This window comes from Geotrypetes seraphini, chromosome 2 (genome assembly GCF_902459505.1).
Source record: "Geotrypetes seraphini chromosome 2, aGeoSer1.1, whole genome shotgun sequence".
NCBI lineage: Eukaryota > Metazoa > Chordata > Amphibia > Gymnophiona > Dermophiidae > Geotrypetes > Geotrypetes seraphini.
In genome coordinates, this window is record NC_047085.1 from 291,141,584 (window position 1) to 291,168,068 (window position 26,485).

The 26,485-nt window shown below is 45.3% G+C and overlaps 1 protein-coding gene across 3 annotated transcripts in view; it reads left to right on the top strand.

Annotated features, from left to right (window-relative positions):
• The window catches only part of MARCHF6 (membrane associated ring-CH-type finger 6), a 590,605-nt gene that overhangs the window by 533,707 nt on the left and 30,413 nt on the right, over positions 1-26,485 (top strand). For all 3 annotated transcript variants that reach the window (XM_033929823.1, XM_033929822.1, XM_033929821.1), the window contains one exon: positions 2,615-2,747. In XM_033929823.1, coding sequence (XP_033785714.1) covers positions 2,615-2,747 — 133 coding nt within the window. The remainder of the gene's footprint in view (positions 1-2,614; positions 2,748-26,485) is intronic.

Consider the following 26,485-nt stretch of genomic DNA (forward strand, 5'->3'; position numbering starts at 1 on the left):
GCGAATGGGTGCGACAGGGATGAACACATTCAGCTTCCAGTGGGCAGAACCATTCATAGGGGGGGGGGGAGGCGCTGCTCTCCAAAGCTCTCAACCAAAGAACTCCCACACTTTCAATTGCCAACCACTGCCCACCACAGAGACCAAGTCACACACATTTGACTGCCTTCACCCTTTAAGCACCCCCTCTTCACCCTGTGGTCTACCATCTCTTCCCAGCCTGCCATCCAACACAGCCACTTTAATCTCATTCCCTCCCCCCCAATCCTTCCTTCTTACTCATGCCTGAAATCACCCGCCATTTTTCTTCAGCACCCTGTCCCCTCCAACACCACTTCTCGCCTTGGCTCTCCCTCTGCCCTGCCGGAGAAACAGCAGAAAAGGCATCAGAGGGAGTGAGAGACTGGAGAAAGACAGTTGTGTGGAACAGGTTGGAAGAATTGGGGGGGGGGCGGGTTGTTGAACTGCTGGGAGGACAGAGGCTGAGGGTTTGGATTTGAGAGAGAGGAAGAGATACCCAAACGGGGAGTGAGCTATTGCCTGTTTGCCTCTCACCATCCATACCAATAGTCCTTGTGTTGAGATCTGCCTGGAGGAAGAACTCAGAACTCATCCTTGAAAAGCTTTTAAGGAGAGCTTCTAACTCACCCTATCCCCGAAAGCAGTTTGCCATAAGCGTTGCGTCTTTCTAGTAAAAGGCGTCTCCACCACCTCTCCCCCGCTCTACGGAGTGCCCAAATATGCCATCTCTGACCAGCTGGTGCTCAAGGTTCCGCCAACCTCAACTACTGGTTCTTGGAGGAGAAGGACTGCGCGGCCCTCCACGAGGCGGCCAGAGGTGACAACTACATATTCTTCAGCCAGGAAGAGATCTGCCCACTACCCTGCACGTGACTGACGTGGAGCCTTCTCTCCGACGCCTGCTCTGACATCGGGGGTTAGACTTCCGGTCAGCTACATGTGCGAGCAGGTAGGAAGAAAAGAGGAGCCTCTCATTGCCTGCGTCCCTGCGGGATCCCTGAGACCACGAGGGGCGTCCCCATGGGATCCCCGCAACCAGAGGGGGCGTCCCCATGGGATCCCTGTGACCCGAGGGGGTGTCCCCATGGGATCCCCGTGACCCGAGGGGGGAACCCATAGGATCCCCACGGGATTCCCGTCGACCCGTTCCCATGCAGCTCTCTATTCTCCACACACTAGTGCTACCCGATTCAAGAAAAAAAAAAATTGATTCAATTTGGCCTATTGAATCGATTGATTTGATTCCCTTCACTTTTCCTGCCTAATCAGGCATTTTTGGGGGTTTTCCCAAACATCCTGGTGAGTTTATTTTGTAGCCTTTCCACCCACCCCACCTCCACTTTCCCTCTCCAATCCCATGCCAGTGCTGTGGTGTAAACAAAAAAGTTTTTTCCTCTCTCTGCTAGGTCATAGCTCATGCTTGCTAACATTTTCTATCCATTGTCTACCATCTCTCTCCCTGCCCTGTGCCCTAGGTCAAACCTCTCTGTTCCCCACCATGCAGCATCTTTTCCTTCCTCCCCTTCATTTTGATGTGCAACATTTTTTTCTCTATCCCCATGCACCCTCTCTCCTTGCCCTCCACCCTATGTCCAACATTTATCCCTCTTCTCCATGCTTGTCTCCCTCCACTCCACCATATGCAGGATTTCCCCCTCCCACCCCTTTCTACCTCTTCTCTCCCTTCCACTCCTCCAATCCAACAATTCTTCCTCTCTCCCCCATGTGCAGCATCTTTCTTCTCCTCCCATCCCCCTGAGCAACAGCTTTCCTCCCCTTCCACCCATTCCCCTGTGTAGCAGCTTTCTATCCCTCCTACTCCCCTTATGTAGTAGTTTTTCATCCCTCCCACTCATCCCTTTGTGTAGCAGCACCCCACTGTGTCTTCCACCGTGAGACCTGACATACCTCCGAGGCTTCCTAAAGCAGCAGCAGCAACGGCGAACGGTCAGCAGCAGCATCGCTCTGAATGGGCTACTTGTGGCCTGACCCACTAGGGCTTCCCTCTGCTGCATCATCAGTGACGCAGCAGAGGGCAAGTCCTGAAGAGGAATGCTGCAGAGCAGCCTGTTCAGAGCGATGCCACTGCTTACCATCCACTGTCCCTGCTTTAGGAGGCCTTGGAGGTATGTCAAGTCATACCAGAGGTGTGGGGAGGTATTGATCACTGAATCAATGAGTCTGATTTTCTCAGACAATGAATCGATTCACCAAAGTGAATCAGTTTGAATCAGCGAATCAGACAGCACTACCACACACCATATAAATGATTTTTCCCCCTTCTTTGGTAGTTGTGCTTATTACTTCATGAAGGTTTCTCTAATCACTGTATAGCAGGTGTTCTCATCCCAATCCTCAGGACACATCCAGATACTTATGTTTTTACTATACCAACAATGAATACGTGTTGGAGAGATTTGAATGCAATAAAAGCAGTATGTGGAAATTTCTTATGCATAGTCATTGTGGATATCTTGAAAACTGGACTGGTTTGGATTGTTCAGAGGACAGGACTGAAAACTGCTGTTGTAGATGCTTTGGTGTTCTGTCATCTCATTGAAAGAAATAACTCTGTTCTATGGTTGTCTTGTAGGTTTATGCAAATGGTATCCGTAACATCGACCTATATTACATAATTAGAAAACTGGCAGCACCAGTCATCTCTGTTCTTTTGTTTTCGCTTTGTGTCCCCTACATCATAGCCATTGGAATTGTTCCATTGCTAGGTATGTATGTATCTTCCAGGTAAAACAGCAAATCACGATCCATATATTCAGAAACCATTTATGTCAACTTGAACAGCTAAATCCAGTATCTGCTATATTGAGCTTAGTTCCAAAATTAAAATTTTTCAGAATGGCACATGCTGAGCCATAATTTCATAGTTTATTTAAAATTTGATTACACGCCTGTCAAAAATTCTAGGTGAAAGTACACTGTTAATAAAAATAAGGGATACAATAATTTAAAACACAGTTATCTTCAAACTACAGACAAACCATACAGTTTATACATGGAAAGGGGGAACTACAATAAAGTTAAAAAAGAAAACATGTAAGGAACAAACACTAGGAAAGGGAAACACATGTTATGCTGCTTAATTTCTGTTAAAAGAAAGAAAAAAGACTGGACGAGACAAATAGCAGAATGAAGGCAGAATGAAGTATCTAGAGTTCAAAGGCATCTTTGAATAAAATAACAATTTATCAAAAAGTATACAAGCTGAATATCCAAAAAAAATCACCAACAAATATTCAGAATAAAGCTGCTAATAGTGGAAGGAAACAGGCTGAAAGGCAAGTAACTAACATGGAGAAAAAGACCTCAGTGTTTCAAGGAAACAACCAAGAAACTATGGGGTTCATAATAAAAAAAAAAAAAAACGTCTAAAAAGTGTCCTAAGTGGCTACTTGGACGATCAAAAAGCCTGATCGTCCAAGTACCCATAACCAAAGCTGGTTTTTAGACGAATCAAAAACCAACTTAGGCCTTTCCCCTGCCACTAAACGTACAGAGAGAAAAGAGGTGTGTTTAGAGGAGGGGAAAGGGCGGGCAGTGGGCGGGAGGTGGGCCGACCTACTCCTAGGCGTACAGCAGGTATAACCAATACAGTTTAGTCGGCATTTAGACCTTTTTCACTTAGACGAAATAAAAACAGGTCTAAGTGCCGAAAAACGGGCCGCTGAGCTGATGGCCGTTGGCGCCATCAGTTCAGCAGCCCGGCAACCTAACCATCGCGGCAGGAGAGATGCCTCATCTCCTCTACCGCGATGCCATCACTCTTCTACCCGAACTGCCGCGAACCGCAGCAGTTTGGGTAGAGGAGTGATGGCATCGCAGTAGGGGAGATGAGGCATCTGCTGTGATGAATCACTCCCCCCCCGCCCCAAACACAACATCGGGGCAAGAGGGATCCCAAGCCCTCTTGCCCCAGGCACCCGCGGCACCCCTGACTCGTTCGGGCCAGAAGGGAGCCCAAGCCCTCCTGGCCTAGGCGACCCCCCTACCCCCACTGCCACTACAGTACGGGCAGGAGGGATCCCAGGCCCTCCTGCCCTCGACGCACCCCCATCCCCCCCAACGTCCGCCCCCCCCCAAGAACCCCCGATCGCCCCCCCCCAGACCCACCCCACCCCCCCCCACCCTTCCCCGTACCTATTTTAGGTTGGCCGGACAGACGGGTGCCAAACCCTTCCGTCCGGCATGCAGCTCAACGAAGAATGGGGCTGGATTGGCCCAGGGGCACCAAAGCCCCGCCTCCTGGTGGGGCCTAAGGCGTGGGGGGGGATCGCGGGTCGGCTGGGGGGGCCGATCGGGGGTTCTTGGGGGGGATGGGGGTGCGTCGAGGGCAGGAGGGCCTGGGATCCCTCCTGCCCGTATTGTAGTGGCGGTGGGGGTAGGGGGTTCGCCTGGGCCAGGAGGGCTTGGGCTCCCTCCTGGCCCGAACGAATCGGGGGTGCCGCGGGTGCCTGGGGCAAGAGGGATTGGACTCCCTCTTGCCCCTATATCGTCGCGAGGTGGGGGGAGTCGCGGTTTGACATGGCAGGAGGGCTTGGGCACCCTCCTGCCTGGATCGTTGTTGGCGGGGGGGGGGAGGATTCTGTAACCGGTGTTGTTTTTGACAGACACCGGTTACAGAATCCAGCTTTTAGGCGAAGGACTGGCTCTTCCTTCGCCTAAAAGCCCTTCTATTGGCTGTTTTGTGTTTTTTTTTCATTATGGTTAAAAAGTGTAGACGTGCTGTGGGGGTACTTTTAGAAGTAGTGGAGATTGGGCGTTTAGGCAGAGGAAGGCCATAATCAAAACATGGACGCATGTTTTGGTTATGGACACTTTCCCTGCTTCTGGGTTGAACGTTTAGGGACTTAGGCCAAAAGGGGACTTAGACGGTTTTTTTGATTTTGCCCCTCCACATGTTCAGTTATAAACTGCCATACAAAACACATCCCAGGTCAAAAAACTCCATGGAAAAGATTCATAAAGATACAGTTTAAAATACACAAGTTAAACTGCAAAAAAACAGCAAAAAACTGTAAAAACTTGCACTTCCACTATTAGCAGCTTTATTCTGAATATTTGTTGGTTATTTTTTTGATCTTTGAATAAAAAACATTTTAAGGCGCCTTTGAATTTCTCTAAATTGGTTTCAGATCTAATGTGTAAAGGTGAAGAATTCCAGATTGTGGGAGCCGTTACAGAAAATATTGTTATACGGCGAGTGCTGATTATTTTCAACCAGGGGACAAAAAGAAGATGTTGGTTTGAGGATCTAAGGGCCGCACTAGCAGCTGCCACGCTGCAACAGCCCCATAGCCCTTTAAATCTCTATGGGCTTCGGGGCCATTACCGCGCTGCAGCCGCTAGCGCGGTTTTGTAAAACAGGCCCTAAGTGTCCTAGATGGTTTCTGAGGAATAATCAATTTATCTATAAATGCTGGTTCATTTGTTTTTTGTGTTTTAAATATTATCAGGGCGAATTTATATATTATTCTATGGGGGATGGGGAGCCAGTGTGCCTTTATCAACAACAGAGTAACGTGATCATATTTTTTAGATCTTGTAATGACCTTAATGGCAACATTTTGATTAAGTTGAAGCCGCCGAATCTCTTTCTGTAATATACCTTAATATAGAGAATTGCAGTAATCAATTTTTGCCATTAAAAGTGAATGAATCGGTATATTTAATGACGAGGGATCTAAGATACTAGATAGTGCTCTGATCATTCTTAATGTGTGGAAGCAGTTTCTAACAACAGTACCTATTTGCGCATTGAAAGTGAGTTTAGAGTCAATAATTACCCCTAAGATTTTAACTGAATTAACCTGATTAATAGCAATGTTATCAGTGCGACTAAGAGAATTCAATTGTAAACCATCTTTCCAGGGAAAGAGGAGACAGTTTGTTTTAGAAATACTAAGGGAAAGCATATTGTCCCTTAGCCAATCGTTTATTTTATTTAACTTATTATTTATTTCATCTATTTCGGAATCATTTGCAGTATCAATAGGGTAGATTATTTGAACATAATCGGCGTAGGCAAAAGCTGTGAGGCCAATAGATTGGCATAACATCAGTAAAGGAGCAAGATAAATATTAAACAGTAGTGGCGATAGAATTGATTCTTGAGGAATTCCAAAAGAATTTGAGAATGTTTTTGAGCTGGAATTGTTGATAAGTACGGTTGAAGATCAATTTGTGAAATAGGATTTAAACCAATCAAGTACTTGGTCGGTAATTCCAACCGAAGCTAACCTTAGTAAAAGTAGTTGATGGTCAATCGTGTCAAATGCTGCTGTGAGATCTAATGAAATTAGGATTACAGATTTATGATGGTCCAGAATATATTGCATTGAAGTTGTTAAACCTATTAAAGAATGTTCAGTTGAATGGATTCTATGAAATCCAGTTTGATTTGGATTTAAGACTTTTGTTTTTTCAACAAATTCTGAGACTTGGTTAAAGACTATCTTTTCAGTTAATTTCGCTAGAAATGGCAGGTTGGCAATTGGCCTATAATTTGAGCACTCCTGTTGTTTTTCTTTAGTGTTTTTAAATATCGGGCATATGATTGAGTGTTTCCAAACTTTCAGTAAATAAGAAGTTGTAAGAGTGGTGTTAATGAACTTGGAAATAAATGGACCAAAGATAGAGAAAAAATTTTTTTTTTTTTTTTTTACAATAAATGGAGGGATAGCCTCAGTAGTATGTTCTTTCAGATTGAGTGATTGCATTACCCGCTGTAGGTCATTGAATGATGGTAAGGTAAAATGTGCACAGATCAAGCACTAGGAACTATTAGTTTCCTTATTATCTCCTGTGTGATCGTCACTGCATTGCTTAAAATTTCTTTTCTAATTTTGGCAATTTTTTCTTGAAAGAAATCAGCTAGATTTTGTGCCGAAAGGGAACTGTTTAAATAGGTTTTTGAATTTGTTTATGAGGTATTAGATTTTTTAAGATTGAATAAAGAGTTGCAATATTCCTAGCTTTTGTTATACACCTTGTGTAATATTTTTTTTTTTGTTAGATTAATTGATTTTTTACAATATAGTGCATGTTCTTTATATTTGTAAAGGTTAGCTAAATTGGGGTTGGCCCTCCATTTACGCTCAAGAGATAGTTGACATTTCAAGAGATTCAGTTCAGGGGTAAACCATGGGTTGTTTTGGGGGGTTTTTGATGAAATTGTCCAAGTATTAATTGGTTCAATTTTTTCTAGTAGTGAACGACTTGCTTCGGCCCACATTGCTATCTGTTCAGTAAGGTCAACATTGTTTAGATTGTCAATCTGAATTGGAAATACATTTAAAATTGAGATAGTATTAAGATTACTGAAATCTCTATAAGTTATGGTCTTAGGCGAGATGGGTTTAGTTATTAGCTTTAAATAGCAAGATGTAATGATGAAAGAGTGATCGGACCAAGGAACCTGGTAAATCTGTGGGTTTGAAAAGTTAATGTCCTGTGACTCAGGTATCAAAATCATATCTAAGGTATGCCCTTTAGAACGTGTGGGATTCAATAGTAAAGGAAGTAAATTTAGATCAGAAGCGAGGTTTAGAAGATCTAAGGTGTTAGGGTTTTTACGATCCTCAAAATGAGTGTTGAAGTCGCTGAGGATGATTGGGAATTGTGTAGACCCTAGATGTAAATGGTATATGGACATAACTCAGTACAAATCACCTAAAGTTAGGTGCTGGGATGCTGCGCAATAAGTGTGAATTCTATGTCAACAATTACACATGTGTTGCCTTTAGAAAACTAAACAACGCAGTCAGCAGTGAGACATTGATAAATCATTCAAAGTAATATACACCATTCAATGTCCTATATCTTCTTTTCTTAATTTTTCCAAGTTTTTCAGGGCTTCAGACATGCCATTTGGTCACCACTCATTCTTCATGGCTGCCGAATATTTCTTTATGGCTATGGCTTCTTCACTAGCCCCTTTATATACTTATTTTTCCATGTTTTTATTATTTTTTCAAACCTTTAATGTGATATATGCTAATATCAATAATTTAATCTTTTAAAAACTTATCTTAAATATTTCCGTTTGCCTGTTTTTCTTATCCTATCGGGAAGGGACCTGTCATATCGACATGTTTCGCCGTCAAGCTGCTTCAAGAAATGTCCCCTAAAAAAAACAGGAAAATGTTTGGTGATACTACACCCTCCCACTTTTACAATACAGTTTACACTTATATAAATTTCTCTTAAGGAACAGGACATTCAAAAACTAAATGAACGCTTACCCCTTTTCCAACTCATCTGCACCATCCCGATCCGTATAGCTTTTTGCTGAGATAAGAGGGCCGCGGCGTCTTTTTTTTCTTATTAAGTAACTCCCCCTCACTGACGTCATAAATAATTCCCAGCGAATCAGAATCTACACTAAGGACAACCATTCTATTTCTTGATTTAGTCCCCCTGGTTCAACTGCATCTAAACTATAAATCCACTTTTGTTCAAGAAAATTCAATTTATATTTGTAGTTTACGCCCTCCCACCCTTCTTTTACCTGTTCTATAATTCGCCATCTGATATATTCTATCTTATGAGCACATAGCCCCCAATGTTGAGTCAACGGGGCTTTCATTACTCCATTCATAATCCTTGACTTGTGTTCATTTAGCCTGATGTTTATCGGACGACTAGTTCTACCGACATAAAAAAGGTCACAGGGGCATACAATAACGTATACCACATTACTTGATTTACAAGTGGTGCTGGTCTTAGCTGTTATCACCATATCTCTTTTTGGGGGCTGCCATTCCTTCCCTTTTGTATTAATACATTGTTTTTCTTATGCCTATTTTAAGTTGTTATGTATGTTTTATAATTATTGTGTATTGATTTATTTTAGACTCCTGAGGCAGGCCTTTCTGCCAAAACACGAATTGTGTTTGAGTCGACATTTACAAGCATGTGAAAAAATTAGGACACCACATGGAATATTCAGTTCTTTCTTAAGAAATGTTAATATATTGATATCAAATCTATTTTTTATTTATTTCTGGAAACGAAAGTGATGTAATTGCAGATAAACAACAAATATTTCCTTTGATTTACTCATGAAACAAAAGATATCCATAAAAATGTGTATTCTAACTGAGGAGTAAATTAGGACACCCACACATATCCTACCACTTAAAGTGGCTCATATCACACACAGGTGTATTACATTAGGTGCACATGATTAGAATATCGTTACTTAGCATTTTGAAGGAGAGGTTTGCCCTACTTAAACCTCAGACATTTAGTTTGGTGACTGCTGCGGTGAGAATGAACACCATGGTGAGATTAAAAGATCTGTCTGAGACTTCAGAAAGATGATTAAAGCAGCTTATAAGCATGCACAAGTTTGGCTGTCCAAACAAGTTGACCCCCCAGAGCATACTGCAAGATACTAAAAGAAGTTTCCAACAACCCTAAAATGTCATCACAGGACCTACAGCAGGCTCTTGCTACTGTTGATGTGAAAGTGCATGCCTCTACAATCAGAAAAAGATTGCACAAATTTAACTTGTATGGATGGTGTACATGGAGGAAATCTTTGCTCTCTAAGAAACATCAGAGCCAGACTGAAGTTTGCCAGAGAGAACGTAGACAAACACCAGGACTTCTGGAATAGTGTTCTATGGACAGATGAAACTAAAATTGAATTATTTGGACACCAGAAAAGAGGGCATGTTTGGCGAACACTAAATACAGAATTCCAGGAAAAGAACCTCATACCAACTGTGACGCATGGAGGTGGAAGTGTCATGGTTTGGGGATGCTTTGCTGCAGCAGGACCTGGCCAGCTCACCATCATAGAATCCACCATAAATTCTACCGCATATCAGAGGGTGCTTGAGGAACATGTGAGACAATCTGCAAGAAAATTAAAGCTGAAGCGGAACTGGACCCTGCAACACGACAATGACCCAAAACATACCAGTAAATCCACCAAGTACTGGCTAAAAACTAAGAAATGGGGAATCCTGGAGTGACCAAGTCAAAGCCCTGATCTTAATCCCATTGAGATGCTGTGGGATGATTTGAAACGGGCTGTACATGCAAGAAACCCCTCAAACATCTCACAGCTGAAATAATTCTGCATTGAGGAGTGGGCCAGACTTTCCTGAAACCAATGTCAGAGACTGATAGATGGCTACAAGAAGTGTCTCATTGCAGTTATTTCAGCCAAAGGGGGTTACACTAGCTATTAGGGTATAGGGTGTCCTAATTTATTTCCCAGTTAGACACATTTTTGTGGATATCTTTTGTTTTATGAGTAAATCGAGGAAAATATTTGTTGTTTACCTGCAATTACATCACTTTCTTTTCCAGAGATAAATAAAAACAAGATTTTAACATCGATATGTGAACATTTCTTAAGAAAAAACTGAATATTTCATGAGGTGTCCTAATTTTTTCACCTGACTGTATATATCAAAAAATTCCTCTGTTTGAACACAGACTGCCTTTCTTTTTAGTCTCCTCTGCTGTTGCTTTGGTTTGTCTTTGGTCTTGCGGTGGATTTGTCTTTTGTTTGTGCTGGTTACTGTTAATGATGTCACAGTGACATAAACTTTTGTCTGGGAAGCAATGCTGACCTATCGCAAGCTCCACCCAAAGCTGCAAGCAATTGCTAAACTCAAGAAAGTACTTCAGATGATCTGGAACAGCCTACCACAGAAACCAATCAACAAGTCTGTTAAGAACTTCTCAGAACAATTGGTGGCCTGTGTTGAAGCTGGAGGTAGACACAGTATTCACAGTGGCTCAATATTCTAACCTTTAATTGGATCATTTGAATGGTGTTATTTTACTATGTTTTAGCTCAAATATTTTTAATGTGCAAAAATTGATAGGTAGAAATACTAAAATATCAGTAACATCAACATAGCTTAAGATAATTAAATGTTATTTAATAGTAATAGTAGTATGATGACTAAATAAGTATGTAAAATTTCTCATTAAAAAATTCAAAGCCGCTGCAGAGAAAGCGGCAAAAAAAATCCTAGTTTTACTTTTTTGACTTACCCTGTCATATATATATATATATATATATATATATATATATATATATATATATATATCATAAAACGGTAAGCCGCGCATGCGCACTTCCTATGTGTGCGTCCGTTTTCCGTGAGCTGTAGCAACCCATAGGAAGTGCGCATGCGCGGCTTACGGTCTGGCCTCACGCAAGACAAATGCACATGCGCGCCCTTCCCTGCTCTCCACCTGCGGAGCGGCGGCTGCCGGCCGCTAGCACCCCCTGCCCTCTCCAAGCCAGGACTGCAGCCAGCCAACGATCGCCTCCACAGCGCGGAATTACTTATATGCCAAGCCCGCGAGGGGAGGAGGGAGAGGGCTGGGGGCTGTCCCGCTGGTAGCATGGCCCCGATCCCCTTGCGCTGCAGCACTGTCGGTAGGGAACAAGTCGATGACTCCCCACTCCCGCACCAACCGCTGCCGCTCCTGTTTGAAGCGGCCTGATGAGGTTCGCGGCCGGCTGTAGCGAACCTCGCAGGCCGCTCTCCACATGAAGCACGTTCCCTCTGATGCGATCGCGTCAGAAGGAACATGCTACCATATGGAGAGCGGCCTGCGAGGTTCAATACAGCCGCCCATGGACCTAAGCAGGCCGCTTTGAACAGGAGCGGCAGCGGCGGCAGGAACCATGGATGGAGGGAGGGAGGTAAGAACGGGAGGGGAAGCCAAAAAAGAAGGGCTATGGAGCAGGCAGAAAAGGGAACTGTTTTGGTGGGAGGGTTGTGCTGAGTGCACGAAGCAGGCAGGCAGACATTGCACAACAGGGGGAGAGACAAAGGGGGCTGCTTTGGGGGGATGTTGTGCTGGGGGCCAACAGCAATCATGGGGGAAACAGAAGAGGGCCACGGAGCAGGCAGGCATGGCACAACAAGGGGCCAGAGGGAGAGCGAAAGGGGGCTGCTTTGGGGGAAGGGGTGTGCTGGGAGCAGACAGCAATCAGGGAGGGGGGAGGAACAGAAGGAGGGCCACGAAGCAGGCACTCATTGCACAACAGGTGGAGAGGCAAAGGGGGCTGATTTGGGGGGATGGTTGTTCTGGGGGAAGAAAGCAATCATGGGGGGGAGGAATAGAAGGGGGCCATGGAGCAGGCAGGCATTGCACAACAGGGGGATAGGGGGCTGCTTTGGGAGGAGAGTTGTGCTGTGGGCAGACAGCAATTATGGGGGAGAACAGAAGGGGGCCACGGAGCAGGCAGGCATTGCACAACAGGGGGAGAGGGAAAGGGGGCTGCTTTGGGGGGATGGTTATTCTGGGGGCAGAAAGCAATCATGGGGGGGACATAAGGGGGCCACAGAGCAGGCAGGCATGGCACAACTGGGAGCCAGGGTGGAGGGAAAGGGGGCTGCTTTGGGGGGATGGTTCTGGGGGCATAAAGCAATCATGGGGGGGGACATAAGGGGGCCACAGAGCAGGCAGGCATGGCACAACTGGGGGCCAGGGGGGGAGGGAAAGGGGGCTGCTTTGGGGGGATGGTTGTTCTGGGGGCAGATAGCAATCATGGGGGGGAACAGAAGGGGGGCCAAGAAGCAGGCAGGCATTGCACAACAGGGGGAGAGAGAAAGGAGGCTGCTTTGGCAAGCAGGGGGGCCAGGGAGACAGACAGAAAGAAAGACGCACAGACAGGGGACCAGGGAGAGACACAGACACAAAGAATGACAGACAGACAGCGTCCAGGGAGAGAGAGAGAGACAAATAAAAAACAGACATACATACATCTACTCTAGCACCCGTTATTGTAACGGGCTTAAACACTAGTATATATATATATATAATTCAGCCATTGATAAAATTGTTGTGACAGTTAATTTGAATGTTTTAGCTAAATAACACATTTTCAAGTATAGCTCCTCAGCAGTGACCTTTAACTCCAGTACAGAAAAAGCACATTTACTTACTGTAACAGTTATTATCCAGGGACAGCAGGCAGCTATTCTCATATATGGGTGATGTCATCCACGGAGCCTCAATGCGAACAGCCTCGCAAGCAGACTTGCTTGTAGAAACTCAGAAGTTTCGAGTCTGCCACACCGCGCATGCGCGATTGCTTTCCCGCCCAGCACAGGGCATGTCTCCTCAGTTCAGATAGCTAGCAAAGAAGCCAACCAGGGGAGGTGGGTGGGTTGTGAGAATAGCTGCCTGCTGTCCCTGGATAGCAACAGTTACGGTAAGTAACTATGCTTTTTCCCAGGACAAGCAGGCAGCCTATTTTCACATGTGGGTGACCTCCAAGCTAACCAGAATGGGATGGTGGGAGTGTTGGCAACTTAGGAGAATAAATTTTGTAATACTGCCTAGCCAAAATGGCCAACCCATCTGGAGAAAACATCCAGACAATAATGAGAGATGAAAGTATGAACTGAGGACCAGGTGGCAGCTTTGCAAATTTCCTCAATAGGAGTGGATCTGAGGAAAGCTACTGAAGCCTCCATTGCTCTGACTTTGTGGGCTGTGACGTGACTCTGTAGATGCAGTTCTGCCTGGGCATAGCAGAAAGAGATACAAGGAGCCATCCAGTTGGAGATGGTTCGCTTAGAAATCAGATGTCCCAACTTGTTCGCATTGAAGGAGACAAAAAAATTGAGGAACAGATCTGTGTGGTTTGGTGCGTTCTAAGTAGAAGGCCAAAGCACATTTAAAGTCCAGAGTATGAAACGCTGCTTCTCCAGGATGAGAATGAGGCCTTGGAAAAAACACTGGAAGTACAATATATTGGTTGAGATGAAATTCTGAAACCACTTTAGATAAGAATTTAGGATGAGTATGGAGGACCACCTTGTCATGATGGAAAACTGTGAAAAGTGGATCAGCAACTAAAGCTTGAAGCTCATTGACTCTTCGAGCAGATGTGAGGGCAATGAGAAAACCCACTTTCCAAGTAAGATATTTCAGATGAGCTGTAGACATTGGTTCAAATGGAGGCTTCATTAACGGCCAGAACTACATTGAGATCCCAAACCACTGGAGGCGGTTTGAGAAGAGGTTTTGACATTGAAAAGTCCTTTCATAAATTTGGAAACTACCGAATGAGCAGAAAGGAGTTTCCCTTCAATAGGCTGATAGAAAGCAGCAATTGCACTAAGATGGACTCGGATAGATGTAGACTTGAAGCCAGAGGTAGATAAGTGCAAAAGATAATCCAGAACAGAAGATAAGGAGGAATCTTGAGGCTCCTTGTCATGAGAGATGCACCACATAGAAAATCTAGTCCATTTTTGGTAATAACATTGTCTAATGGCAGGTTTTCTAGAAGCCTCTAAAATGTCTAGTACAGGTTGAGAAAACTGAAGAGGAGTTATGTTGAAAGGTACCAAGCTGTCAGGTATAGAGACTGCAGGTTTGGATGAAGTAGAGACCCTTGACTCTGTGTAAATAAAGACAGAAAAACTGGTAGAAGATATGGCTCCCTACTGCTGAGTTGAAATAGAAGGGAATACCTAGGTTGTCTCGGCCACCAAGGAGCTATCAGAATCATGGTGGCATGATCGTTCTTCAGCTTGACAAGAGTCTTGAGTATGAGAGGGAATGGAGGAATGCATAGAAAAGAGATTCGTCCATTCCAATAGAAAGGCATCTGCCTCGAGGCAATGAGTAAAATATATCCTGGAGCAGAACTGAGGCAGTTTGAGGTTTTGGGGTGATGCAAAGAGATCTATCTGAGCAGTTCCCCACTGAGAAAAAATGTGATGAAGAGGCAAGGAATTGAGTGTCCATTCGTGAGGTTGCAGAAGACGACTCAATTTGTCTGCCGAACAATTTTTCTCTCCTTGAATGTTGACAGCTTTCAGGAAGTTGTTCTGAAGGATTGCCCAATCCAAACCTTCAGAGCTTCTTGCAAAGGGGGAGATATCTCGTTCCTCCCTGCTTGTTGACATAGTACTTAGCGACTTGGTTGTCCATGCGAAGGAGGACTACCTGGTCGTGAAGAAGATGTTGAAAAGCTTTAAGAGCATTGGAGATTGCTCTCAGTTCCAATAGATTGATATGACATTGACGATCCATGCTGGACCAGTTGCCTTGAGTACGGAGACCATCAAGGTGAGGTCAAGGAATCTGTCGTGAGGACCTTCTGATGAGGTGGCATCTGAAACAGTAAGCCTCTGGAGAGATTGGAAGATAGCATCCACCAGCTGAGAGACTGTCTCAACGAAGGAGTGACTGTAATGTGTCGAGAGAATGGTTCGCAAGCCTGCGTCCACTGAGATGCCAGGGTCCACTGAGGAATTCTGAGGTGAAGTCTGGCAAAAGGAGTCACGTGAACTGTCGAGGCCATGTGACCTAGTAGTACCATCATGTGTCTCGCTGAGAGCAAAGAGTGGGAAGACACTGTGTGACAGAGCTGAAGAAGAGCATCCAGACGTTTTTGAGGAAGGAATGCTCCGAGTTGGATAGTGTTCAGAACAGCTCCAATGAACTGTACATTCTTAGAGGGCTGAAGATGGGATTTGTGAAAGTTGATTTTGAATCCCAAGGTTTGAAGGAACCAAGTATTCCATTGGGTCGCTACAATAACCCCCTGAGATGTTGAATCTTTGAGCCCTGAGATCCAGTATGGGCCGCAGATCCCCCGTCGTCTTCGGAACTAGGAAGTAATGGAAGTAAAACCCCCTGCTCTGCTGTTCCAGAGGAACTTCCTCTGGAAGCAGAGCATGGAGATCAAGCAGAGCTTGAGCTTCCTGAAGAAGGGTGGTCTGGGATGGATTGGAAGGATACTCTTTTGGAGAAAGCTCTGGTGGAACCTGAGTGAAATGAAGAGAGTATCCTTTCCTGATTATTAACAGCACCCAGAGATCAGATATAATGGTCTCCCATCGATGGTAAAAATGATGGAGACGACCTCCTATGGGGGAAGGGAGAACAGAGGCAGAACGATGGAGGTTATGCTCTGTTTGAGACAGTCAAAAAGGTTGTGCAGCCTTAGGTGCAGCAGAAGGCTGAGGTTTCTGTTGCTTCTGCTGCTGTTGTTTCTTAGGGGGTGCTCGAGTGTAAGGAGCCGCTCTTGGAGGATAACACCTCTGGTAGGATGGAAGAGGTCAAAAAGGTTTTGCAGGAGCTGGCTTAGGCTTTGGTCTGACAATCGAAGCAAAAGATTTTTCATGCTCAGACAACTTCTTAGTGGCAGCCTCTGTGGATTCATCAAAGAGGTCATTGCCCTCACAAGGAATATTAGCCAGACGGTCCTGAAGATTGGGGTCCATATCAATGGTGCAAAGCCAGGCCAGGTGGTGCATCATTACTGAGAATGCCGTGACCCTGGAAGAAAGTTCAAAGGCATCATAAGATGACTGAAGGAGATGTAACCTGAGTTGCGCCAAGGTAGCAGTGACTTGTTGAAACTCCAAATGTCTATGTTGATCCAGGTTTCTTGTAAAACCTGGAAGGATATCAATCAGGAACTTAAAATAAGTCATGAAGATAAAATTATAGTTGAGGACTCTGGAAGCCATCATGGAATTCTGATAAAGGCAACGGCCAAACTTGTCCATGGTCTTACCCTCTCTTCCAGGAGGTACTGTGGTATAGACCCTGGAAGGATGCATCCTCTTCAATGAGGATTCCACAAGGAGGGTTTGGTGAGATAGTTGTGAATTCTCAAAACCCTTGCAATGTAGAGTTCTATACCTCAATTCCAATTTGCCTGGAACAGCAAGTATAGCATACGGAGTCTCCAGATTTCGTTTGAAAGTTTGAGACAAAAGCCTGTTAAGAGGAAGCTTGAGCGACTCTGCAGTAGGTTGAGGCAGATGCATTTCCTCTAAATACTCCTTAGAGTGTTTAGAACAAGCGTCCAATTTAAGATCCAAGTCGTCAGCCATTTGACGAAGGAAGGAGGAAAAGGACAATTGATCTGCCAGAGAATGGCCTCAAGAAGGGCTCGATGACCTCAAGGCGCCTCAAGTGGAGAAGAAGGCGAGGCCTCTCTGGAGTATTTGGTAACCCAAGGAATAGACAGAATTGAAGGAGGCATTGGAAGCTGTTCATTCCTCGGGGTCTGCAATTGGTGACCTTGATCGAGGAGTTGGAGGCCTCGAAGAGCTGGAAGGTCTGAACGGAGGCCTGGATGAGGAAAGCTTTTCTCTGGAAGAAGACCTGTGCCTCAATGGATGTCTCGATGAGGGCCTTGATTGACGACGAGAATGCTGCCTGGAAGTAGGTCTCGGGTAAGATCGAGGAGACGTCACCCTTTGTCTGGAAATGGGCACTGCTGCTGGTGAATAAATAGGGCTAGAAGCTGTAGATCGAAACCCCATAGACTCGGTGGTTTGGATCGAGGAATCTCGAAGCACTCCGAAAGACTTGGCTTCTTGTTTGGAGTATGAGGATTCCTGTCGAGACACTCGCAAAGACTCGACTCCTTGCATAGAGTGTGTAGACTCGGCTTGAGGCACAGGCAAAGAATCAACCTCGTGTGAGACTGCTGATTGCCCAGGCTGAACTGCAGAAAGCAGAATAGAGACAGGACTGTATTTGCTCAGTAACTGAACAAATTCCCGCTCTAAAACGATCTGGATAGTAGCCTGCAATTGTGGATCTGAGTCTGAAACTGGACCACTTGCTGAGGCTAAAGGCTCCGATATGGCGGGAGAAGCATGCTTAAACTTGGAGGATTGATGCTTGGATATCTTGAGGACTACTGCAGGAATCTTCTGCTTAGGTATCTGACCTGAGGGAAGTTCAGGGGAAGATAAGGCAGGTGTACTCGAGGCCAAAGACGATCCAAACGAGGAAGGTTGATGACACTCGTTGTCGGAGTTGTGGAAATAGGAAGACCCCCAGTTGAAGGCTTGACCGAGTCAGAAGTTGAGATCGAGGGTGTTGCTGAAGAGTCCATCCTGAACAGCTTTTCCACTTGAACCCGACGACGTTTAAGGGCTCGAGGTTGAAGAGTAGCACAGCGCGCGCACGACTTCAGACTATGGTTAGGCCTGAGACAGCGAAGACACCAGCGGTGTGGGTCCGTGAGGGAAATCGCACGCTGGCACTGGCTACCCTTCTTGAAGCTCGTGACCAGCCGGGACATAGAAAGAAAGATAGCCGCTGCGAAGTTAAAGCCTGCAGGCTGTGGACGCGCGAACCGTCCCGCCAGTCAGCCGAAGAAAAAATAAAACTTTTTTTTTTTTTAACAGAAAAGAAAAGGCACAGTGATTTGGGAAAAAGAAATTAAACACAAACCGTGATGAAGAGAAGGCACGAAGCAAACGAAGTTTAACACAGAGCGTCAAAGACAGACTTCTCGGCTCCGCGGAAAACTGAGAACTGAGGAGTCCCATCCTGTGCTGAGCGGGAAGGCACATGCGCGGTGCGGCAGACTCTAAACTTCTGAGTTTCTACAAGCAAGTCTGCTTGCGAGGCTGTCTGCATCGGGGCTCCGTGGATGACGTCACCCATATGTGAGAGTAGGCTGCCTGCTTGTGCTGGGATAATAGAAATATTCTGTTTCAGAGCTTGGTTGAATCTGTATAGAATGTGTAGAGAACTACTGTAATTGCAGTAGCTGTGAGTAACTTGTTTTTCTAGTGCAATAGACACATCATTCTGGAACTGATGGATAGTCAGTTCCTCATCATGAGATTATGTGTAGAGAACCTCTTTTACATTTTTCCTCTCCACCCACCTACACTCTGGACTCCTGCAAGTGCTCAGTTTTACTCTCTATAAGCAAGATGGTAGAAGCCTGTCTCTTCTGCTTGTGTTTATTTTTCTTTACTTTTGGTTATTTATTATCCAGTTGCGAGGCTTTTTAGTGCTGCAGAGTCTCCCGGCTTCAGGACATCACTGGTTGCAGAAGGATACAGACTCTAAGGGCAGAAGTTGGAAGCCTGCTTGGCCAGCCTCCATTAACAGTCCAGTGCTCAGGGACTGTTCCCTTGGAAGCAAGGTTCACTCCAGGTTTTGTCTGCAGAGAGCTGAGTAATAGAGAATGACATGTGGACAAATTGTTCCCCGTCTCCACAGGAACTCTGTTTTCCCTGTCCCATCCCCACAAGTTTTGTCACTGTCCCTGTCCCATTCCTATAAGCTCTGCCTTAACCACACAAGCCTCAAACACTTATTTTATTTATTTATTTTTATTTAAGTATTTATATACCACTTATAGCCTAATTGGTTTTACTTATGATTTTAAAGTGTTTGAGATTTGTGTAGATGAGGACAGAGTTTAAAGGAATGGGGTAGGGATGGGAAAATAAGTTTCCGAGAGAACGGGGAAAAATATGTCCCCTTGTAATTCTCTACTGAGTAACTCCGTGGAAGTTTTTTGCCAGGATCAGGGCTGACTACCTTTCCTCCCCCCCATTTGCATGAGAGCCAGGGTTAGGTGTTGAGATCCCAATCCAGTTGGGGGACTATGGAGCAGTCTGAAGAAACAAGCTGTCTGCTTTCCAGGCTTGTCTGAGGCAGAAGTCCTTCTCTTCCTGGCTACAGTTTCAACCTAAGCAGCTCCCAGCACAGCATGGCACAGTGAGTATATGCTGAAGAGCCTATGAGACAGAAGGGTCTCTAAAATTGATTTTTTTTATGATTTCTGTGTGCAGGGATAGGGTCCCCCCACCCTAAAACTTTGGAATTTTTTCTGGTCCCCATTTAGCTTCCACGGTCCATTTTTAGCTCCAAAATCATTGCTGTTACAACCATCTTAGATTTCCCGATTTTGAAATAAAAGTCTCTGCCTGCCTCAAATCCACTTACATTTGTACAAAATTGCAATAGATAGGACTCCTCAGGCCAACATACCTTGGATTCATACCAGATTTGCCCTGGATGGCTGCTCGAGGACCGTCCGTGTCCCATGTTCTGGGCAATATGTGATGGGAAGCGGGAGCCACTGGCTTAGTCTCTCTAGTGGTATGGGATCACGGATGGCTTGAAGGGCAGGTCTGTTTGAATGGAGAAAGTGCATCTTCAGCGAAGCGCAGCTTTGCATCTGTTGTCAAACCCCAGAAATGACCACAGAAGCACCTGCAGGGATCCTGAACAGGGTTTTGCTCTAGAATTTATCAGTATGATATACAAAGTATTCTTGAATTACAGTGGGAGTCACGGCGCTGGTTGCACCAGGGGTTTCCCCCTCAACAGAGCCATGCACAAGAGGCGAGGGTCCATTCAGAGGAGGAATGGGATGAAGTGGAATCTTTATTTATGCCTTTACTGTCCCAGTCTGGGTCTTCAGTAGTCAGGGATTCTGTTTCTCACCTAGAAGGCTCAGATCCTAATCAGGTGGTAGCCCTGGATCTCGATTGTACACAGGCTGTTCAAGCCAGCAGCATTGTTGGAGTTAATTATGGAGTCTCTTCATGAATTAAAGATAGAGATTTCTCAGACCTCTACTGCTTATTGCTCGCTTATGAGCAGCAGCACTAAAGCTCAGAGCACATGCTTTCCCTCTCATCCAGACATTACTAAGATGTTAACTGACCATTGGGAAGGCCCAGAGAGGTCCCTGCAAGTGGCTAAGGGCATGACTAAGCTTTATCTGATGGACATAGATTTTCATCGGGTGTTCCCGCCACTGAAGGGTGACTCCCTAGTGGCACAGGTTACCTCCCTCCCCAGTGAAGGGGGAATGGTGTTGAAAGATACCCAAGACCGCAGAGTAGATTTCATCCAATAGAGGCTATTTGAAGCCACAGCATTGGGGTTGAAGGTGGTAGCAATGACCTCATATGTCACACATGCTTGCCACTCAGAGTTGAGTCATGCTCCAGGTGTGGATGCCGACGAGGATCACCAGTTCCTTATGTCAGGAGTGGATTATGTGGCAGATGCTATATATGATCTCTTCAGAGTTCTGAGCAAGGTCTCCGCTTATGCCATTTCCACCCGTGGAATGATGTGGATTAGACAGTGGGCAGGGGATTCTTCCTCCAAGGCTACTTTGAGCAAATTACTCTTCAAAGGTCAGGTGCTCTTTGGCAAGGAGCTGGACGATCTTATGGCAAATGTGCAGGATCGTAAGCCAAAGTCTCTACCAGACAACAGGCCAAGGGCCACCAGGGGGTCAGGGCATGCTAATTTTCATGGCTCCAGGCAATTTTGCCAGTACTCGGGAGTCTTTCTGTCCAGAGATCTTCAAGGCTCGAGGCAAAGATGTGGAGGGTCCAAGCATCCCCAGTCATCAGGATCACACTCCACAACAGCCCCCAAGAAGCAGTTTATATGCTAAAGCAACAACCGTACCTCCATGGATAGGCAGGAGTTTGATGGCTCATTGGAAGACATGGGCGGAGATTACCTCAGACCGCTCGGTACTGGACATCATTCAGGAGGGATACAAGCCCGATTTCTTTCATCATCCCCCTCCCTCCCCCCACGACTTCTCTCTGGATTTTCCAGCGAAAAGACCAAAGAAAGGTCAGGGTTCAAGCTACTCTACAGAGGCTACTACACCTAGCAGCCATAGAACCTGTTCAAGATGAAGTCTGGCATAGGCAAATACTCTGAAGGATCCACCCTGAAGGATCCACAGCACTTTGGTCTTATGGCATGGCTCATGAGCAAGTGGCCTTAGTGCATATCACCATTCTTCTAAGGTCCAAGAAGCAGTCAACATTGGCCACCTATGCGAAGGCCTGGAAGCATTTTCCACTGACCATACTTCTCCCTATGCACCCTAGCATCCTTCCAGAATGCATAGAAGAGGGCAGACCTGGTCATAGCCCTGATTTCTTTGGTTCTAGCATTTCTTCAAGAGGGTCTTGCAAAAGGCCTGGCGGTTGGCTCCCTCAAGGTGTATATAGCGGGCTTTTTCTGCTTCAGAACTTGAGTTAACAAAAGGACAATGGCCTCTCACCCATTTGTGTCAAGATTTTTGAAGGGAGCATTACACCTACAATGGTACTGGAGGACCGGAGAAGGGCGGATATGGTCCCTTTTCACAAAAGTGGAAGTAAGGAAGAAGCAGGGAATTACAGGCTAATAAGTCTCACTTCTGTGGTAAGCAAATTAATGGAAACACTTTTAAAACAGAGAATGGTGAAATTTCTGGAATCCTGTAGATTACAGGACCGGAGACAACATGGATTCACTAGAGGTAGGTCTTGTCAGACAAATCTGATCAATTTCTTTGACTGGGTGACCAGAGAATTGGATAGAGGGAGTGCGCTAGATCAAATTTCAAGTTTATTAGGATTTTATATACCGTCTATCAAGGTTATCTAAGTGGTTTTACAATCAGGTACTCAAGCATTTTCCCTATCTATCCCAGTGGGCTCACAGTCTAACATACCTGGGGCTTTGGAGGATTAAGTGACGTGCCCAGGGTCACAAGGAAAAGCGCAGGGTTTGAACCCACTACCCCAGGGTGCTGAGGCTGTATCTTCAACCACTATGCCTTTGACAGTGTTCCACACAGACATCTAATAAATAAACTGAGTGCCCTCGGGATGGGTCCCAAAGTGAAAGGCTGAGTCAGGAACTGGTTGAGTGGAAGGCGCCAGAGGATAGTGATCAATGGAGATCGCTCGGAGGAAAGGGATGTTACCAATGGTATGCCTCAATGTTCTGTTCTTGGGCCTATTCTTTATAACATTTTTATATAAACAATATTGCTTCAGGGCTATTGGGTAAGATTTGCATCTTTGCAGATGATACCAAAATCTGCAATAGGTACCCAGGATGGTGTGAATAACATGAAGAAAGACCTGGTGAAGCTTGAAGAATGGTCTGAAATTTGGCAGTTAAAATTTAATGCTAAGAAATGCAAGGTCATGCATTTGGGCTGCAAAAACCAGAGGGAACGGTACAGTTTAGGGCAGGGGTGCCCACTCTTTTTGGACTTGCGAGCTATTTTAAAATGATCTACCAACAATAAAATTTACCAAAACACAAAGCTCTGTACGCACAGAAAATGTTAATTTATATTCCGGGGGTTTTTTCAAAGAGGTCAAGGCAGATGATTTTATGCAATGTCACCTTAATAACAACTAGACAAGACTAGACAAATATACCCCCTCCCTTTTTACTAAACCGCGATAGTGGTTTTTAGCGCAGGGAGCTGCATTGAATGCGCTGCTCTCGATGCTCATAGGCTCCCTGCACTAAAAAATGCTATTGCAGTTTAGTAAAAGGGGTCCATAGTGCAAAATATAGACAGCAGATATTAATTCTCAAAACGGACAAATTTTGAAAGGGGATAGATTCCGTACAAACGTAAGAAAGTTCTTCTTCACCCAGAGAGTGGTAGAAAACTAGAATGCTCTTCAGGAGTCTGTTATAGGGGAAAACACCCTCCAGGGTTTCAAGACAAAGTTGGACAAGTTCCTGCTAAACAGGAACATATGCAGGTGAGGCTGAACTCATTTAGAGCACTGGTCTTGACCTAAGGGCCGCCGCGTGAGCGAACTGCTGGGTACGATAGACCACTGGTCTGACCCAGCAGCAGCAATTCTTATGTTCTTATGTTCCTACCTTTGTTGTCTGGTGATTTCATGAGTCTCTGTTTGCACTTTCTACTTCTGACTGTGCATCCGGTATTTCTTCCCTTCTTTCAGCCTCTTGTATGCTTCCTCTCCTCCAGACTTAAATTCCCTCCTTCAACTTTTTCTTCCTCTCTCCCTGCCCCTCCACTTTTTTTCATTTTGTCTATCTCTCTCTCTCCATGCCTCCTTTCTTTCTTTCTGCCTGTCTTTCTGTCTCCATGCCTCCTTTTTTTCTTTCTGTCCCCCCTTTCTTTCTGTTTCTCTTTCCCCCCTTTTCGTTGTATCTCCCTGCTTGCCCCCTTTCTTTCTTTGTCTTTCTTTCTCCTTGCCCCTTCCCCCAAGCCATCACTGCTGCCATCGGGGAACAGGTCCCCAAGCTACCGAGTTCTGCTCTCCCTGCTTCCCGATACCAAGATTTGTAACAGAGTAGACACCGAAGAGGGAGTGGAAAATATGAAAAAGGGTCTGCAAAAGTTAGAGGAATGCATTTGGGTATTAATAATCGGAAGGAACCGTATATGCTGGGAGGTGAGAAGCTGATATGCATGGACGGGGAGAGGGACCTTGGGGTGATAGTGTCCGAAGATCTAAAGGCGAAAAAACAGTGTGACAAGGCAGTGGCTGCTGCCAGAAGGATGCTGGGCTGTATAAAGAGAGGCGTAGTCAGTAGAAGGAAGAAGGTGTTGATGCCCCTGTACAGGTCATTGGTAAGGCCCCACTTGGAGTATTGTGTTCAATTTTGGAGACCGTATCTGGCGAAGGATATAAGAAGACTTGAGGCGGTCCAGAGGAGGGTGACGAAAATGATAGGAGGCTTGCGCCAGAAGATGTATGAGGAGAGACTGGAAGCCCTGAATATGTATACCCTAGAGGAAAGGAGAGGGCCAGGGGAGATATGATTCAGACGTTCAAATACTTGAAGGGTATTAACGTAGAACAAAATCTTTTCCAGTGAAAGGAAAATGGTAAAACCAGAGGACATAATTTGAGGTTGAGGAGTGGTAGATTCAAAGGCAATGTTAGGAAATTCTACTTTACGGAGAGGGTGGTGGATGCCTGGAATGCGCTCCCGAGAGAGGTGGTGGAGAGTAAAACTGTGACTGAGTTCAAAGAAGCGTGGGATGAACACAGAGGATCTAGAATCAGAAAATAATATTAAATATTGAACTAAGGCCAGTACTGGGCAGACTTGCACGGTCTGTGTCTGTGTATGGCCGTTTGGTGGGGGATGGGCTAGGGAGGGTTCAGTGGCTGGGAAGGTGTAGATGGGCTGGAGTAGGTTTTAACAGAGATTTCGGCAGTTGGAACCCAAGCACAGTACCGGGTAGAGCTTTGGATTCTTGCCCAGAAATAGCTAAGATAAAAATTTTAATTGAATTAGTTGGACAGACTGGATGGACCATTCGGATCTTTATCTGCTGTCATCTACTATGTTACTTTGTAAAGAGGACACAGGAGCGCCGGGCCGAGAAGCCTTCCTCACCCGACGTCAATTTTAACATTGGAGAAGAAGATCCGTGCCAGGCAGCGATGGCTGGCCCGGAACTTCCTCTCAGACGTCAGAATTGACGTCGGGTGGGGAAGGCTGCTCGACCCACTGCTTCTGTGTCCTCTTTACGACGTCGGGAAGCAGGTAGAACATGAAGACAACCCGAGAATATCATGGAGCCCAGGAGGGGCTCCGCAATCGACTCGTGTTTGCTTCGCAATCAACCTTTTGGGCACCCCTGGTTTAGGGGATGAAGAACTTATGTGCACGACAGAAGAGCGGGACTTGGGTTTGATTGTATGTGATGATCTTAAGGTAGCTAAACAGGTTGAAAAGGTGACGGCGAAAGCTAGAAGGATGCTAGGGTGCATAGGGAGAAGTATGGCCAGTAGGAAAAAGACCCCTGTATAAAATTCTGGTGAGACCTCATTTAGAATATTATGTACAATTCTGGAGACCGCACCTTCAAAAAAATATGAAAAGGATGGAGTCAGTCCAGAGGAAGGCTACTAAAATGGTGTGTGGTCTTCATCATAAGACATATGGGGACAGACTTAAAGATCTGAATCTATCTTGTCTTGTTGGGTTTTGGGGGATGGGAGGAGTGGGTAGGGGTTTCTGGTGGGGGTATTTTCTTGAGGACATCAGAGTACAGTCTTTTAGGGCGGGTAGACTTCAATGTAATTTCTTTGCTTGTCATATTGCCATTTTTTGTTTGTGGTTCTTTCTTGTTAATAAAAAAGATTTAAACAAAAAGATCTGAATCTGTATACTTTGGAGGAAAAGTGGGAGAGGGGAGATATGATAGAGACATTTAAATACCTACCTGATGGAAATGCACACGATTCGAGTTTCTTTCTTATGAAAGGAAGCTCTGGAATGAGAGGGCATAGGATAAAGTTAAGAGGTGATAGGCTCAGGAGTAGTCTAAGGAAATACTTTTTTTATAGAAAGGGTGATAGATATATTGAAGTCTCCCGGTAGAGGTGGTGGAGACAGAGACTGTGTCTGATTTCAAGAAAGCCTGGGATAGTCACATGGAATCTCTTAGAAAGAGAAAGAGATAATGGTTACTGTGGATGGTCAAACTGGATGGACCATTTGGCCGTTATCTGCCATTATGTTTCTATCCTCCAGTACGTCATCTGTTTCCAATGTGGAGTCTTTATCTCGTCCTGTGGGTCCTCCCTAGGACTCCATATGAGCCTCTGGAGGAGGCATCATTGATGGATCTGACAGTTAAGACTGGGTTTCTGGTGGCGGTCAGATCAGCACGACTAGTGTCAGAACTGCAGGCGGTATCCTGCAGAGAGACATTCCTCAGGATTTTGGAGAATGGGTTAGTACTGTGTTCAGGCCCCTCTTTCTTGCCCAAGGTAGTCTCAAGTTTCCACATCAATCTGGAAGTACAGCTTTCTGCCTTCATACCCTCGGTATCAAAGAAGAGCAACAAAGTTCTGAAATTGCTAGATGTCCACAGAGTGTTGCTTCAGTATCTGGAAATCCATCTATT